Source organism: Calliphora vicina, chromosome 5, assembly GCF_958450345.1.
Source record: "Calliphora vicina chromosome 5, idCalVici1.1, whole genome shotgun sequence".
Taxonomy (NCBI): domain Eukaryota; kingdom Metazoa; phylum Arthropoda; class Insecta; order Diptera; family Calliphoridae; genus Calliphora; species Calliphora vicina.
Window position 1 is genome coordinate 109,680,185 of NC_088784.1, and position 19,803 is coordinate 109,699,987.

Here is a 19,803-nt window from a genome sequence, read left to right on the forward strand (position 1 = left end):
ATATAGAAATTGATAGTTTTTTTTATTTTCCATCAAAGTTGAGAAATATTGAAAAAATGGATAGTTGGTAAATATAGATTTACCTGGACAAATACAAAGCAAAAACTACAATTTTTGTTTATTCTTTTCTTAATAAATAGGTCTATTAATAGAATCAAAAAAATTACGATCCGTTACATAGTTTTCGATATATTATATCTGAAAGCGGACCAAATTACCTAAAACTGGTCTGTTTTTTTGAAAACTGAAAATCAGTCAACTTTGAAGGACTATATTTTCTGAACCAAAAATCTGATTGTAATAAAAGTAGCATATTTGAAATCGTTGGATATTTTACTGTAAAATAGGTTTATTCAGTATTTTTAGGGGCACAATGGATTTCTGATTTTTGCAACCTCATTTGTTCTACGGGCGCCACTGTGCGACGTATAGAACGCCACAGAAATCAAAATCGAGAAAAAAATTTTGCCCAATGTTTTTTTCTCTTAAAAAGTTTTTTTCATTCAAATTTTTTTTTTCAAAAATTTTGTATACCCTTCGCCATGAGTGGCACAAAGTATAAATGTATAGCCTGGATCGTTATAGATAGCGAAGTCGATATAGCCATGTTCGCCTGAGCGTCTGTATGCTGAAATCAACTTTCTGCAGCCCCCAAATAACTTGCATACATTGATTCATATATCAATATATCGGGAATTCTCCCGGCTCGTTTGCTATCGAGACAATTTGCCCACAAATAACTGAGATGATAATCTCGATTTGTTTACCTATTTTTGATTTATATCTGGATTACTAAGTCATGAATGTAGACAATATGCATATCCAATAGTAGATATTTCAAAGCCATTTGCTCTGGTGTATATAAGACCAAAGTAAGTCGGAGCTACAATTGGTCAAAATCAAGAAAAAAAAATTTTTTCACCAAACAAAATTTTTGGTTATACAATTTTTTTTACAAATAAATTATTTTGTTTTAAAAATTAAAAAAAAAAATTGTTGCCATAAAATTATAAAATTATATAAGATTCGGCACAGCCGAATATAGCACTCTACTTGCAGGATTTCGTAGCTGTTTTATTATCAAACAGTTTGAGGTTTCTTAAGGTAGGGTCACACATGACAAATATTTGACGAAAAAGACGTAACCACTAAATAAAATACATTTGAATTCTTTTATTTATTTCAAAAACTTATTGTACTTATAAAGATTCAAAACAAAAAAAATAGTTTTATTTTACTTGGTGATGTTTGGTCTTACAAAACACTTGTAAGAGTAAACACATCAAACAAATTTGTGCTAAAGAAGTGGTTATGCTTTGTTGATCAAATATTTGCGAACAATTTGTATTCACATAAGCGTCAGACACGGATCCAGGTCAACTATTTTTCCTTTTTTATATTAAAACTAGTGGGTTTTGGGGGGGGGAATTCCTTTTTTTACCCCACTAGATCCCCGCCTGATCTATATATATACATACATTGACAGAGACATTATCATTGATAGATCATAGACGCAGATATAGACACAGATTAAAACTTTCCCATTGACATAAACTTTGACATTGAGATTGACATAGACATAGTATAATAACCGAAAGTTAGAAGTGCGGTTTTACTTTTTATACGTTTACACTAAAATTATTTTAATTTAATTTTTAATTCTTTTACTACTTTCTACTAACAAACATTTTGTTTTGTAATAAAATTTTCTTGTAATGTTTTTTGTATAGTGTTTGTTTGTGTTTGCGTGTTTCTCGCATTACTTTAATTGCTTTCAAACTCGTGTTTCGTTCTCTTTTTTCTTCTCTCGTATGTTGTATTTTATTTCATTTCAATTTTCATCTCCGGGGAAATTATAAAGTATATAGAGGACAGGACTTAAAAACAAGTCCCTCTTAAGTTGTTTAACCCCGTCCACTCAGAGTTGTTTGGCTGACTACTAGTACTGTTGGTAGTACATATTAAAAATGCATTAAAAACACTTATCCGCCTGTCATTTAGCGTCAATAAATGTCAGTCACTAAAGCGAAAAAGCGACACAGTGCATGGAATGAAATTTTAACAACAAAATAGCAAAAAAAAAACTTACAATTTACACAACATTGATGTGTGTGCTAAAAAATACCCAAAAACAAAAAATAATAAAAACAAAAACACTTTTGATAGTAATAATAAGTACACTAAGAAATAGTTAAAGAGTTTCTATATATGATTTTAAAATTCCCTAAAATTTAAGTTTGCTTTTCTTATTGTAAACAATTACTTTAATTTTAAATAAATCACAGTGTACTTATTATTTAGTTAAAGAGTATAGCATTGTATACTGAGTCAGTATATAGCAGGGACACCTAAAATCCACATAAAAAGTTTAACTATTTAGTTTCAAAACTCAAAGTAAATACATTTATGGCGAAACTAACTAAACAAAAATACACGTGCATAAAAACTTTTGTGAAATACATCTCTTGTTTCCAACCACTGTGCTTTAAACATTTATTTCGTATGATTTTTGTGAGAGTTTTCTGTTATTTTTTGTATTTTATTGTATTGTATATTTGTTTAACTTTTTAATTTAATTAAAATTGTTTGCTGAATTATTTTTCTAACATTTATTTGCTTTAGTTTTTGTTTGTTCTATTTATAATTGTTAATTTTGTTTTAATTTTGAAAAATGTATTGTCTACTAGTTAAGGTTAGTTAATATTTGTTGATTTAAAGACTAATATTGTGTTTGGTTTTATTTTTTAAACGTTTAACATTTAGATTTCTTGGGAAAATCTTCAAGTGGTCCAAAAAGTCGTAATTTCTTTGGGTGGAGGGGACCACGAGGTGGTTCCCTTAGCCCACAATCTAGTATGGCGTCCAATACCGGAGTGCTTAAGGATTACGGTCACAGTAGTTTAAATGAGGCTTTCAAATCCCAAAATAATGTCAACTTTAAATTGATTAAAACTGGTAAGTGGACAATGAAAGAAATATTAATAATTATTTTTTATTAAAAAAAAATATATATATTCAGGGCTATTTCTGTTCTCACTTTCACCATTCACCGTATTTTTGGAAGAATAATTACAACAATATTATGTAATTTCCTCAGCATTTCTTATTATAAATATTTACACGTGATGTTTTAAACCTTAATTATATAATTACAGAAACTTTATTTAATATAAATATTGCTTCCGAAAATACGGTGAATGGTGAAAGTAAGAACATGAATAGCTTTGATTATGAAATAAAAAAAGTTTATAAAAGAGTTTTATAGTTTAAAAGACCTTTTTAAATTGAAATTAACTTTCCAATTCCCCCAATAATTTAAAAACATGATTGATACATCAATATATCGTATATAGCCCGGGTTTGGTTGCTATTTAAAATTGGAAGTCGGCACACAAATGGCTGATACATAAGCATTGCTTATTAAGCAATCAACGGAGACTGTCTGTATGTTTAAAAAACCGGAGCAACATCGATTTTTGGTCTATTTTTGATCTATATCTGGATTACTAAGGCATATCCCCTGTCTATTCTTTGACAAATATTCATCATAACAATAAATGACATTTGTTGTCAAGACAAAGTATTCTAAGCAAAAGCACTAACAATTTTATCATAACGAAGCGATAATATTAATAATTGGAGACTATACCTGATAATTTTTTATCTAGATAAACATTTTGAATTTTATAATGATACAAATTTATGAGGTATAACCAGTTAATATAGACAATATGGATATGTAATGATAGATATATCAAAGTCCATTGGAACGATGTGTATAAGACTACAGTAATTTGGACCTACAATGGGTCAAAATCGGGAAAAATATTTTTTAGCCCGAATTTTTTTTAACAAAAAAAAATTTTTTTTCATAGATATTTTTTTACTAATAAATTTACAAAAAAATTAAAAAATTAAAAATAAAAATTTGGAAAACAATTTTGAAAAAAAAAAAATTTTAAATTTTTTTACCTAAAAATATTTAAAATTTGTATTTTAAAGTATAATTTGTTGAAGGGTATTCGTCACAGCCGAATATAGCTCTCTTACTTGTTTTCATCCAAATTGATTTTTTTGGAAAATTATTGATTTCCAGTTCCAAAATTTTAATTTCTCTACTCTTAGTGAAACCCGGAAACCGATGAAAAATGTTCGGTTTTGGTTTTAAACCAAAGAAACCGTTGGTTTCGATTTCGGTTAAAAATGAATACGAAACTCTAATTTAAAGACATGCAGGAACATGTCAAAAGTGTATGGCATTGTTTTAATATTGGGCTGATTTTAAAGAACAAAATTTTCGAACCTTTAGCCTGCGACAGATCAGAGCAACGTGTTTTAAAAAATCATCCAACGCAGTAACCACTTTTCGTGAGCCGGTCTAATGTCAACCCACTCTTTTCACCATGGCGATGAGTATAAGAAATCGCGTGATAATGAGCTCATTATTGCAAAACTTTAAGTCATTTGCAGTCAGCCAACGAGTCAGTCATTGAAAGTAATCAAGCGTGCAATTTTTATAAATTTCTTTTTGTTTCTGTCTTTAAACTGCAACGCAAACACACACATTTTGCTTCTTCTAATGCCATTTGTTTAAAGCGATTTATGCAATGTATAAGGGAAAGAGTAATAAACTTGTTTCATAATCACCATTAGAAGAAATGAAGTAAAACTGCAGCATCAGAGACGAGAAGCAGACGTACGATAAAGAAACTATTAAAATGTCAATATTGTGATGGGATAAAATGGCAATAATGGTAATTGTTAATAATGAACCGAATACAGGCGAGTAAAACATGCCAGTCAGACTGACAAACGGCAAGGAGTAGGAGCAACAAAATAAAATCATTAAGGAGTGTAGAAGTAAACTGTGTTATTATTATAGCTGATGATGTTGTACAACGATAAAATGCCAAGTTGCTCATTAAATGCAAAATATTCAACGAGGCATTACAAATCAAATACTGGAAAATACTCCATCCATACTCCTTCACTGCAAAATAATGATGAAATGTATGCGAACAATTTAAATGACTGGATTTGGAAAACGGATTTGCTTGATTGAATTGTATAATTATTGTGCAGCTAGGTTTTTCTAGAGTTTTGCTTTAAATTGATTTTCTGCATAAGATTTTTAAGAATTTGTTTTGTTTAAGTGTATGATTTTTCCTATTTTTGTCTTGGATTTCTTTCCTATTGTGTGTGGAATAAAATATTTTATACCAGCTGCCATTATGACAGTTATGTCATCACACAAATTTATATGAATAGACACTCACATGCATGCCAGACATATTATTTTCATTTTCAAACAGATGTCATAATGTTTGTGACAGATTTGGCAGAAGGAATTCAAACAAAAAAAAAAACACAATTTAGCAAATACATGGAAATGTTATAACAATTTTAGGCAACAATATGAAAAGTTAAATATTTACTAGCAACATCGTAAAATAAACAGCAAAATTCAATTAAAGATAAAACAATTTTGCAATAAATTTTGTAGAATTAAAATTTTGAGGAGTAAAATATAAGTTTTTATAACCTTTAAGCTACGTTTACAATTATGGAGTACTCAGCTCTGCAGCAAATAATATTTCTTTGTCTTTTGTATTTATTTAGAGACCGAAAATAATTATTATTTTATGCAAGTGCAACTTAGAAATACTTTATGTACACTACAACATTTCTCTATCCGATTGTTCAAAATGCGGGATTTACAATAGATGGAGTATTTTTTGAACGCGGTTTTTGTTTTTAATCATTTTGAAGGTTACATTAAGAAAAGTGCCGCTGAAGCACACCGATTGCTTACCAAAGCTTATGGTGAATGTATTCTATCGGTTTCAACGTGCGAGAGATGGTTTGTTCCCTTCAGAAGTGGTGATTTTTACACGGAAGATAAATATCGCCTAGGCCAGAGAAACAAGTTTGAAGACCAAAAATTTTGGGCATTACTCCATCAAGATTGTTGTCAAACTCAACAAGATCTTGCAAAATCATTGGGAGTTACTCAAGCAGTAATTTCAAAGCGTTTGCGAGAAGCGCGGTGAGGCAAAACTTCCCAACAACTTCTTTTTCATGATTACGGTTTCATGTCTGGCTGCATATTCTGGGAGTTTTTCAGAAAATGCTCCCTTCAAACGAATCAGTTGTGACCGATACAGGTTCCCTGTAATGGTCTAGTCAGCACATAAAATTTTCTGAAAATGAGCGAATTCACTTAATTGTGAATAAATTCGAAAAGAATCAATCGATTTTTATAGTCGATATCTCATTTTGTTGCTATTATATGTGGATTTGCGATAAAGCAGAAATCTGAACAATTTCTGCATTTTAAGTTTTTAATGATTTTTTGAAACAAAAAAATTTGATATTTTCACAAAAAAAAATATATTTTTTGCTTCAAGTTGTTATTAAACTCCGAAACTTCTGAGCCGATTAAAACTCAATATATAAACGGATTAAATATCATATAAATTTAAACTTTTCTAAGTTTATTCTAATACTATCGGACTAACTCTTTTTGAGTTATCATAAATTATGTGGAGAAACGTCTAAAAAAAATCACAATTTTCCAAAAAAAAAATTAAAAAAAGAACTTCTCCATAGAATTTAAAATTTGGACATTATTTGTACTACTGGAACCATAATACATCAAAATTGTGTAGTGGTTTAAAAAGCCTCTAAATTTTTTTTCGGTTTTTTTTTATATTTATTAATTTGGCATTTTCCATTTAAATGCTTGTAAATTTCAATACATAGGATTACATAGAGACGAGACGTAATTGTCAAAATCCTAACTCTTGCAACAACAAAATACATGCTAGTCAATGTTGTTGTATCAGAAAAATTATTTGTTGTATTTTTGTTTGACAAATAGAAGTGTCTCGTCTCTATGTATAATTCTCTATATTTCAATATACAAGAAACTGAAGTAGAAAAACTAATGATGGGATTATATTAATATTTTTCCAAATTCGTGTTTCTACTTTTTGAATTTCCACCAAACTTCACTATATAGCTGCCCCAACATGATTTGCCACTGATTATTTTATTGTTGCTGTAATGTGTGTGACTGGTCATCAATGTTAAAACGAGTGTAATTTCTGTAATTCCAGTTAAAATTGCAAAGTATTTATGGCCCCTATTACCGTTTATAACAGTTGTATTTTAGTGCTGTATTTTTTAAAATGCGATCATGATTTACAACTGTATAGTTGGTTCTACCGAATGTCTCGAAGAACTTCGGCCAATGGCTGTCAACCCAGCAACAACAACTATACAGTTGTAAATCATGATCGCATTTTAAAGAAGTAAGAGAGCTATATTCGGCTGTGCCGAATCTTATATACCCATCACCAAATTATACTTTAAAATAAATTTTTTCAAATATTTTTTGGTAAACAAAATTTAATTGTTTTTCAAATTTTTTTTTTTGAAATTGCTTTTTAATTTTTTTTAAAAAGTTTTTTCCAAATTTTTTTTTAATATTTTTTTTTTTAGTTTTTCAATTTTTTTTTTTGGAAAAAAAATTTATGACAAAAAAAATTTTTTGATTAAACAAAATTCGGGTTAAAAAATATTTTTCCCGATTTTGATCCATTGTAGGTCCAACTTACTATAGCCTTATCTACATCGTTGCAATGGACTTTGAAATATCTATCATTAGATATCCATATTGTCTATATTAATGACTTAGTAATCCAGATCAAAAATAGGTCAAAAATCGTGGTTGTCCCGGTGTTTTACTCATATCTCCGTTATTTGTAGACCGATTTTGCTGATTTTAAATAGCAAACTTCTCGAAAGCATGCCTGACAGAATTATTGAAGATTTGGATCCCGAAGATATCTGGGGTCTTCAGAAAATTGATTTCAACAGACAGACAGACAGACAGACGGACATGGCTTAATTGACTCCGCTATCTATAAGGATCCAGAATATATATACTTTATAGGGTCGGAAAAGAAAAATATAGAAATTACAAACGGAATGACAAACTTATATATACCCTTCTCACGAAGGTGAAGGGTATAAAAATACAACACTAAAATAACAACTGTTGTGAACGGTAATCGGGGCCATGATATCATAATTGGGGCCTAAGATTCGAAATTTGAAATTTTTGTTTTTATTTACAACTATAAGATTTCCTTAAGTCGTCTCCATCTAAACTATTTTGTGGAACATTTTATGGATTTTTTTCCCTCATTTATAAATAAATTTCCTTTTGAACTTGAGATTACTTAAACCACAACCAAATTACATACTACTAGTTTTATATTTTCTTAACGTTTGTACAGGAAATTGATTTTATCCTTATTATACATGTAACTACATGTTGTTGTACAATAGTAAGACAGCTATTGCCACACTTGTATTTTATTTATTTAGTTTTCTATTTTTATTGCCCCAGAATAATAGTTGAATAGAAATGAAAAATAAAATAAAATAAAATAACATAAAATGCCAGCAGTAGCAAACCCACTGTAGAATAGTTGTAGAAGTGATTTAGTTGAATTCAAACTAAAATACAATAAAATATAAATGCAATTCGTTAAAGCTTAAAGCTAGGTACTCTGTTCAAAATACTGTCAAACTACATATAAAATATTTGGAATGAAATATATGCGAAATAATTTCGCATATATTCTGGCAACCTTATTTTTCCACACAAAATAACATACGCAGCACTTCTTTCGCACGAAATTAAAACCAACAGCTAGCTGTCAAACAGCATGTAAAATTTTTCGCCTGAAAAAACCATAATTTTTTCGCAAATATGAACAGAGTACTAGGCTTAAAAGGCAAAAGCATGTGAATGAAAAGAGGAGTTTATGTAAAACCTTGTTACGAATTTTATGTTGTATGTTGAAAGGAAAGTGACCATTAAACTCTACTTAATACTTTATTTTCATTAGAAAAAATCAAGGTTGTTAAGTCATTAGCATACTGACATAAAAAGTAGATATTATGATATTTGATATTGACTATTTCCTCAAGAAATATTTGGGCTTGTTTATGGATGTGAATTGCTTTAAAGATTGCTTAAATATTGAGCAGAATAACTATTCTACAAAAAGTGGGCGTAAAAAGAGGTGTGGCAATAAATAAAGTTCTTGTATATCATACAGTTCCTCAATATAGTTCATTAATGCGATATACCCCTTAATTTGTTGCCTGACAGATCTCTTTTTACGCCCACTTTTTGTAAAATAGCTATTTTTCTCAATATTTAAGCAATCTTTGAAGCTAAAAAGGATATAAAAGCTATTTGTATAGCCTTCACCATGAGTGGAATTGTTTATGGATACAAGAGAAAGGCTTCAAATATTGCATAAATATTGAGACAAAATTAGACCTTTCTTTATTGTCACACCTCTTTTTACGCCCACTTTTTGTAGAATAGTTGTTCTGCTCAATATTCATGCCATCTTTGGGGCGTTTCACGAGTTATTCGGCTTTAAAAATTAGTTTTCAATCCTTATTTCCCTAGATATTGCGCCACTCTAACTTATCAGTACTGCTACAACACATAGCAAACCAAACCAAATCAAATCAAAGGCAATTGCTTACTAATGGGAGTTTCTGTGTGTAAAGTTTTAAGCTCACAATCCATCATACATTTCCTATTGACGATTATAGTGCCAAAATGACTGCTGGCAAAAAAAAGGAAAATAGCATGAGCAAAAAACTGCTGAAATTTCATAAAACTTAAAATTGCTTTAAATCTCAAAGCAGAGATGTGAACATTTTCGTATCAACTTTTTTGTGTGTTACTTTTTAGTTTATACTCAATACGTTTTTATACCCTACACAACCATAGTGGGGAGGGTATTATGCGTTTGTGCAGATGTTTGTAACGCCCAAAAATATTAGTCTAACACTCACCTTAAAGTATACCGATCGACTTAGAATCACTTTCTGAGTCGATTAAACGATGTCCGTCCGTCTGGTTGGCTGGCTGGCTGTCCATGTAAACCTTGTGCGCAGAGTACAGGTCGCAATTTTGAAGATATTTCGATGAAATATAGTACATATTATTTTTTCGTCCCAAGGACCAAGCCTATTGAAACTGGCTGAAATCGGTCCATTATTTCACCTAGCCCCCATACAAATGTCCTTCCGAAATTGGACTTTCTCGGTCATAAATGTTTAATTTATACATGTATCTCCACAAGTTCCGATCCAAATAAGTTTTATATACACAAAATTCATGTCACCAAATTTTGTTAAGATCGGTCCATAATTAGTCATAGCTCCCATATATGCCCGCTTCCGAAAATCACTTTAACGTGCATAAATCACTTAAAAATGTTGGTATACACACAAAACTCAACACAGTTAACTTTAATATAGATGTAAATCACACGACCTGATTTCATGGTGATCGGTCCATAATTGGTCATAGCCCCCATATAAGGCCCACTTCCGAAAATCACTCAAAAATATAAATTATTGAAATTTTAAAAGAAAAATGTTTTTGCTCTTTTACTTAGTGTAGGGTATTATATGGTCGTGCTTGACCGATCATACTTTCTTACTTGTTTTATATTTTGTTTAAAATTTGCTGCTATTTTACTCTTGTGTTGCCCAGAAATTGTGTGTAAAATGTTGAAATGAAAATAAATTTGCAGCCAATGGAATCCAAGATGGGGGAAAAAACAGCACTTGACAATTTAAATGTCTTTTCAAAGAAATTGAAGTATTTTATTGAGAAAAGCAAAAAGTCCATTTGATACTTGATTATTGTTAAACGTTCTTGTATTGTTTTTTTTTTTTTGTCATTATCGTTATTATGCGCTGTTCTTGTGTGCGAATTGTTAAATCACCAAAAAATTTATATTTTTTTATACCAAAGTGGCTATAAAAAAACCTTATTGAATTTACACTCACAAAAATTATAGATAAATGGATATCATGTACTATAATATCTAGGGACACTACACATTTCTTTGAGTGTATTTTTTCAACAGCCATAAACTTTAACGATATCCGTTTGGTTTCTTTGTTGTATTCGTAGTTGCTACTAGTGAATGAATACCTCTTGAAAATTGAGTTTTAAGTTTCAACTTGTTTTTATCGAGTGGCTTAACAATGGCGGTGAGTGTGTATTCGATTATCTTCAGTCCACTTCAATCTTGCTTTTTGTTTTACTTTTTTGTGCAATTATTGTTGTTTGTTCAAAACTTTTCATCGTTATTATTAACTTTAATATGAGAAGATTGGCAAACACCACAATGTAAGAGAAAAGAAAGAAAATATTACTTCAGTCACATAAAATAACATGCCACATGATCCCCTCCCCACCCCTTGCCATCAAAATCCTGTGAAATTTTACTGGATTTCTCCAATGCAATAGAGTAGACATTTCACAAACCTTTTTGTATTTTTTTTTTGTAAAACACTCTTGGGGGTTTTTCTTTATGTTTCTTTAGTGTTTTCATTCAGCTTGTTTAATATTGAGTTCTAGGTTTTGATGGCATCATGATCCTGCTGTTAGTACGGTGATGCAGATGTTGGTGTTACTCATACTTTGAGTGTGTGTACAAGTCGCTGTTATTATCCAGCTTTTACCAAATCACACTACTGTACATTTGGTTTTTAATGTTGCCACAGTATTTCCAAATTCATTGTATCTCAACTGTTAAGGAAAATGTTAGACATATAAATTAGACATTCCAAGTTTTTATAAATATTCATCTGGTATCCAATGATTGTGGGTTGATATTAAATTCCTAATCGTTCTAGCCATGTCCTTCTATTTGTCTGTGTGTGTAAATCAAGCTCGTGTTTAAGGTATGACTCAAAAATTATTTGTAATTTGTCTACAATGTTTTACATTCTTCTAAGTAGTTTGGTAATGAAAATCATCAAAATCGATTCAGTGGAAATAAAGTTATAAAGCTAATATGCCACAACCTTGAAAAAATATGCTTTAATGTTTAGTAATAGTAACCTCAGATTTAATGATAAATTCTGTGTTATTCTGGGTTCTTTTTAGATTCTTAGTCCTTTTAGCTATGTTCTTATATTTATCTGTGTGTGTAAAACACGCTGTTGTCCAAAGTATGATGCGGAAATACTTTGCTTTTTTCCATAATGTTTTTTATTCTTCTAGGCTGTTTGTTATTGAAAATCAGCAAAATCTGTTCAGTAGAAATAAAGTTAGAAAGGAAAAATTGAGGCAACAACATAAAAGATATGATTTATTGGGGTATGGCTTAAAAATGCAGGATTTTTTCAAATTTTTAGCTTTTATTTTGAAACATTTGTGCATTTGGATTCCAAACCAAAATAACTTCTGAGTATTTGAGGCCAAAAACGAACCAAGCCAATATCTGATACTCTGTTTCGAAGAGAATCGTATCCCAAAGAGAGCGTTCTTTATCGATCAAAACAAATAGTAGTCGGACGGAGCCAGGTCTGGTCTATGAAGCGGGTGAAGCAAAACCTCCCAACCACTTCATTCTAAATAGTTGCAACATGTGGCCGGAATATGTTGCATTCGGTACAGGTTCCTGGTGATGGTCTGGTCAGATTCCAACAGCTCATAATAAATAGGACCCTTTTGCTACCACCAAATACACAGCTTTACCTTAGCGCCATGGAAATTTGGCTTTGGAGTTGATTCGGCTGGTTGTTCGGGCTTCACAAAAGATCGGGCTGTCTTAATGGATCCAATTTTCATCAAAATTAATGATTCGGCATTATTTCGGACATACAAAATCGTCTTTCAAGGTTAGTTCCAAATGATTTTGTAAGCTCTTGTTGAGTTTTGCAATAATCGTCATGGAGTAATGCCTCCAATTCTAAGTCTTCAAACTTTTTTTGGCTGCCCTAAGCGAATTTTGTCTTCAATGTAGATCAGTATTGAAACAAGTAAAATTTCTTCAATCTTAGTTATAGGAAAAGGCTAATTGTGGCCACTTATTTTAAAATTTTTTTTTATTTGTTGAAATTACCATTTAACCACCTGGTCACCTTTTGCCCTACTAACCCGGTTTAATTCAATAGTCGTAAAATGTTTGATGTATCTGACATTAACAACTTGGTTATGGACACTTGTGTATGTCACCCTGTATTAATAGCTATTTATTTGCCATACAGTATGTCATACAACAATGTGGTTGTATTCTCAATTTAATTTAATATTTTATCATTTGATAGTTGATAGGATAACAGCAACACAACTAAATATTACGTACAATACAATAACGACAGCTTCAATAAAACACAAATAACATTTGTCATTGTTGTTATTTCTGTTGCTGCTATAAACTTCCTTGATACTTGATGTGTTTCCTGAATTTTACCTTTCAAATGCATTTGAGACACTTTTAACTCATTGAGGCTTCCATTAAAATTAGTCTAGATAGAGTGTGTGAGTGCCTAACAATGCATTGATGGAAACTAAATGGAAAATGATTAATCAATTTTAAATTGACATATGATTGTGAGGTGAAGAGAAGAGAAAGAGAAATTTGATGGCTAACTAAATTATTGTTAAATTTATATAAATTCCTGTTAAATGCAAAAATTTATAGTTAAAAAAATATAAAGCCTGGCATATTTTAGTCCCTAAAATTTATGCTACAATTTTGATATTTTTCTACAGATTTACTTGGAATTTTAACCTTAAATGTATGCAAATGAACATTTATTAATGTTTAACTAAATTAAATTTTCCATTTATGAGTAGTTGGATGGCAAAATAATGAGAGAAGCAACCAAATTAGATGAATTCAAAAACGAGTTATATTTTTTGTCGCATTCTGGATCCCTCGTTTATTGTTTATAACACAATCAACTGAAATGTGCTACTAAAATGCTATTGAAAATAGAAATAAGGAACAAATTGTTATGTTTTAAGAGCTTTCTCACTCAAAGGGCTTACGAATGTCACGTTCTTGACCATGGAAATAACCATATTAAACTTTATAAATGTTCTTTACGTTATGTGCTGTGCTGGGGAGTTAATCCATTTGGCAAGTGTGATATTCATTTGTATTTGTATGTTTAAAAATACATTTCTATAAATATACTTTCATTTATGTATAATATTTTTGAATATTTTTTTCCTTTCGGCTGTACGTGTGTGAAAGTAACATGCATAAAATTGCATTCATGTCCTGCATACTAAATAATAAAAAAAATCTATTCTAGGAATTGATAAGACCATGCAATGCTGGTTTTATATAAAGCTAATAGGATTTCACTACTGTAATTTGATTTAACCTAATTTTGGGCATAAACTTATTTTAAATTGAACTTTTTCTAACAACTACTGCTAGCAAAAAAAAAAATTGAATTTTGGATATTTTATTCAATTATTTCATATTGTGCTCATGTGTGGTTAGTGTTGTACGGATGCACAGAAGAATTTTAAGAAAATTCATTGGAATGTTGCTCAAGTTATAATTTACTAGCTAAAAGGTCAATTTAAATATTATATAATGCTGTGCTAATTTTTAAATACATCCCAGCTATAACTAAAATTACACAAATTTCAATGTTTTCATAGTCCTAGTTTTTATCGCAAAAGTCAACCAAATAAAAATATGTAATTGATATAAAAATTAATTCACTAAAAAAATTATAATTTCTTTTCTTCGAGCCTTCCAGCTCTGGTAGTATTCAAATTTCAATTTTAATTTAAGTTGTAAATCACTCTAATCCTTTTAGAACATTATTAAATATTTCAAAATCTCCAACAGTTTAAACAAAAAATGGGAATTTTGTTGAATTGTTCATAGGTGCGTATGATTGATATTAATTACGACTAATTTAAATAAAAACATAATTTTCACCAAGAACCAAGTTAAATAGAGCCATGGAATATTCAACATATATATTAAGTACACATTAAGGAAGGTAATCAAAAGATTTGTTTAAAATTTACAAAACAAATTAAAGAACTTATGAACGATTTTCACAAAATTATCTTTAAAAGCTAAATAATATTTTCAAAACTGCATTTATTACAATTTGTTATGCTATAATTCGGTCAGCATTTAGTGAGAATTTGGAATAAGTTTTCAGATTTTATATATATGAACAATTGAGCAAGTCTATAGGGTCTTCAAATTTCCAATATTTGTTTTATTATAAGTATAAATGCATATATAAGTCATACTTTTCTAATTATCTTTTTTAAATGTTTTATTTATTTTCATTACAGTTTCCGATTTCACCGAAACCCTTTCCCATTTGTATGAGGAACATGCAACTGCCCTACAATCCCTTGTTACCAATTTTCGCAAAAAGAATGCCGAACTTAGAAAAGAAAGGTAAGTGTTTGAAATATAAGTAAATAACAAACTTTTCCTAAAATTGTCTATTACTCAAGTACATATTCTGTTGTAGAAGTGTATAGCACAAATGTATGCTTTGTAATTGACATCAAATCAAAATATTTACAATTTAATTTTACGCTACAATTTCTACTATTGCAGACCCGCCTGTCATTTGTCAATTTTCCAAGCCTGGGAAACATTCCTACAAGAGGTTGAAACGGATTCTCAAGCATCCAATGATGTGGCAAATGTTTTATATAGACAGGTATGTAGGTAAACGTGTCTGAATGTGTCACGGCATGTCTGTGTGATTTTGAGCACAGGTTGTGCACAAATTTACCATAAAACCCTACTCAATCATACCACTACGATTTCGTTTCATTTGCTTCTTTTATATAACATTAATGTGTCAATCAATTCATTTTACCCTGAAATTATGTTTATGAGATTTGAAACCCCAGAAACTTAAATACAATTTTTGCTTGGGGAGGTTATATTAAAGCTCATAGTCATTGACTCCTACTACATATGAAAAAAACTGAAAATCAGAAACTGTAGTTAAATAATACTTGTACTAATTTAATTGTATTTTGATTTTATGGTTTTCGATTTTTTTGCTATTATTATTATTGCTGTTGCACACTTATAGATAAATGGATTTTCAATGAGTGTGTTTGACTGCATGTTCGTTGGGGCTGTATTAAAACTGCCAGATTGTCAATTAGTGTAAATATTGATGGCATTATTGCTATTTTGTAGGAGATTTAGGTGTTAGTTTTAATTTGTCTGAGGGTTTGTTACTGAACTGAACTAGAACTGAACTAGAACTGAACTAGAACTGAACTAGAACTGAACTAGAACTGAACTAGAACTGAACTAGAACTGAACTAGAACTGAACTAGAACTGAACTAGAACTGAACTAGAACTGAACTAGAACTGAACTAGAACTGAACTAGAACTGAACTAGAACTGAACTAGAACTGAACTAGAACTGAACTAGAACTGAACTAGAACTGAACTAGAACTGAACTAGAACTGAACTAGAACTGAACTAGAACTGAACTAGAACTGAACTAGAACTGAACTAGAACTGAACTAGAACTGAACTAGAACTGAACTAGAACTGAACTAGAACTGAACTAGAACTGAACTAGAACTGAACTAGAACTGAACTAGAACTGAACTAGAACTGAACTAGAACTGAACTAGAACTGAACTAGAACTGAACTAGAACTGAACTAGAACTGAACTAGAACTGAACTAGAACTGAACTAGAACTGAACTAGAACTGAACTAGAACTGAACTAGAACTGAACTAGAACTGAACTAGAACTAGAACTGAACTAGAACTGAACTAGAACTGAACTAGAACTGAACTAGAACTGAACTAGAACTGAACTAGAACTGAACTGAACTGAACTAGAACTGAACTAGAACTGAACTAGAACTGAACTAGAACTAGAACTGAACTGAACTAGAACTGAACTAGAACTGAACTAGAACTGAACTAGAACTGAAAATTAAATGTATCAATAATAAAATACACTTACGAATTAATAAGCACCTCTTTATTAAGCCTACCACTTTAATTCTCTTTCACATTCAATTATTTTCAATTGCCTACCTTTAGGCTTTCTACAGATAGTAGTGTTTATTTATAATTCGTTAAATGCCTATTAAATTCACTGGCACACGACTTGCAATATCATTAAATAGCACTGCCAGTAATGTATGCAATTTTAAAGCAAAATTTCAATGCAAATCAAATAATAATGACATGTACTACATAGTTGTGTATTATTATCTACTCTCCCTCCTCCACATTATTTGCTCCTATCATGTCATACATTGAGTACTGAGTCTGTTTTGATAGTTTGTACAAATGATAATTTGTAAATTTTATATATTTATTGTATTGCAATCTATACAATATATAGATGAATATTTTTTGTTGAATATAATTTGTAATTATTGCAGTATTATTTTTTCATTGTGGTCATTATTGATAATATGGTCTTTATTTTATAAATAGAGGTAATTTTTACTTAATTGTGGTTATACATATAAAATATAATAAATATGAATTTAATTAAATTATTATTCTGTAGAGAGCATATACATAAATAAATAAATAAATAAATAAATCTAATTAAAATGATACTGATGCGTATTGTATGGACTCTTTCGTAATGATTATAGAAATATTGTTGATTTTAATATTAATAGTTGTTATTTATTATTTGGGGATCTACAACATAAAATCATATAATTTAGAAAAAAGCTGCTATATTCTCTGAAGGAGTCATAGTATTATCGAATTGTTTAATGCTGCTGACTTGCTTTATTATAATTCTTGTGGAACTTTATGTTTTGTTAGTGCTAATTTTTCAACTTTTTTATGTGCATTTTGTGTTCTATTGTTCACTTTTATGGATATTTCAAGTAAAATAAATTGCTATTGACTGGCAATCAATATTCCTTCCATTTCATTGTTATAACTGGTTTTTGAATTTGATATTCTGCGTTTAAAAACATGTCATTGAAAGCAGCAATTTTGTTAAAAAGTTTTTTTTTCATTTTTTTTTAAACATCATTCACCATGACATCTTTCATTGAGGGAGATACAAACAACATAAATTCCAAAACATTTGATTTTTATTAAAAAAGCTTTTGTTGTAAAATTCATGCACATTCAATACATAAAAGTATATGTACTCCCATCCCCTATATTGATTTAAAAATTAAGTGCGTTTTTTTTATATATATTCTGTTCTGTTCTTTTCTTCTTTTCCTTATTGATCAGGTGTCACGACCAATGCTCGATAAATCCTTTCATCGTAAAGTTCAAAGTCGAAAAATATTTACACACAGGGAGTCCTTTGAGACCATTATTGCAAAGACTGAAGAAAAATTATCAAAGGTAAGTAATAAAATAAAATACAAAACAATGCAATACAATATAACAAATATGTATAACAATATAAAAAGATAAATATGTATAAAACACAACAATAGCCAAACAAAAAAAAAAAAACAATAAACCAGAACAATCAGTCTTTAACACTTTAACACGGAAGAATTTCGAACAAAAGCGACAGCACAAACATTAACTTCAGACTCATACATTGATGCATGAAATAAATTAAAGAAAAACACCAGCTCATACCTACACAGTGCACGCAGTGAGAGGAAATATAATCTTGTAAATTTATTTTTTATATACAGGGTGATTGATCAGGAGCTGTTCAGTTTAAAAAGATTGCCATTTCATTATATTGATTGGTCTGACTAAAACGTTGAAAAAATAAAAAAGTGCATTTTATAAAAAGCTTTTTTTTTAAAAAAAAACTTTCAGCTAATTTGTTTTTTTGAGAAAAGCCGTTTTTATTTTTAAAAAACTTTAGGAAAAAAATTTTAAACAGTGAAAAAGCCTTTTTATGTAAAAAGCCTTTTTATTTTGTTAAAAGCTAAAAAAAATCTGAGAGAGCTTTTCAAAAAGTTTTTTTTTTATTTTTTTCGAAAAGCTCTTTTTTAAACTCTTAAGTTTTGAAAGCTTAAGAGTTTAAAAGGTTTTTTACAGAACGAATTATTTTACGAGAAAGCTTTTTTCTTTTGAAAATAATTTATTTATGAGAAAATCGTTTTGTGCTATGAAAAATCAATAATTTGTTTAAAAAATATTTTCTTACAACCATTTTAAAGAAATAACCGTTTTGTATTAAAATAATAGTTTGCTTCTTTTATAAGCACAAGATTTTTTAATTTTTAAAAGATAAAGCTTTTTTGATTTTTGAAAAGTTATTTTTTCAAGATTTTTTTAAATTCTTTTATATGAAATAGTATTTTGCGAGAAAGAAAATTTTCAGTGAAAAAAATGTTTACTAGCAATATCAGTTGTGTAAATATACTTTATTCATCTTCAGTGATTAAATTCAAACAGAGTGGGGTGGGTCAAAAAGTTCCTGCCTTTTTAAATAACAAATAGGTTTTTGGATAAATAATTCTTTTATGATTTCATCGTTGAAGTCAGATCTGTATTAGCCGATATATTTCTTCAGGTTTGGAAATAAGCTATAGTCATTCGGGGCTAAATCGTGAATAGGGCGAAAGAGGAAGCATTTCGTAGACTAATTCACTAATTTTTACCAGCTGATCTCATACCCAAGTGATCATTCAAAATTTAAACCACTGAGCCATGTGAGTTGTCTATGGCTTCCACAATCTCTCAAACTTCAATATCCAAGTTTTCTTTATTAAAATAATAGTGATTAAAACAAGTTTGATTACTTCTTTTTTTCTAATTTTTTCTAAAAGTGAGTGGTTGATATTTTATGAATTTTATTTAATTTCAAATGTGCACAAATTGGCAAAAAAAAATATCTACAAACTTGTTTGGACTTGAGGTCATTGGGTCATATTTGACCTGGTGCAAAAATCTTTAATTTTAGTTACGCATAATTAAGTTAAATGATTTCAGAGCTTTGGTATCACTATATCTGCCTCTTT

At 29.6% G+C, this 19,803-nt stretch overlaps 1 protein-coding gene across 1 annotated transcript in view; it reads left to right on the plus strand.

Moving 5' to 3' along the window:
• The window catches only part of LOC135960871 (uncharacterized), a 339,112-nt gene that overhangs the window by 48,696 nt on the left and 270,613 nt on the right, over nucleotides 1–19,803 (plus strand). Inside the window, exons 3-6 of the mRNA XM_065512271.1 lie at nucleotides 2,764–2,955; nucleotides 15,182–15,290; nucleotides 15,456–15,561; nucleotides 18,101–18,217. Of these exons, the coding sequence (XP_065368343.1) occupies nucleotides 2,764–2,955; nucleotides 15,182–15,290; nucleotides 15,456–15,561; nucleotides 18,101–18,217 (524 nt within the window). The remainder of the gene's footprint in view (nucleotides 1–2,763; nucleotides 2,956–15,181; nucleotides 15,291–15,455; nucleotides 15,562–18,100; nucleotides 18,218–19,803) is intronic.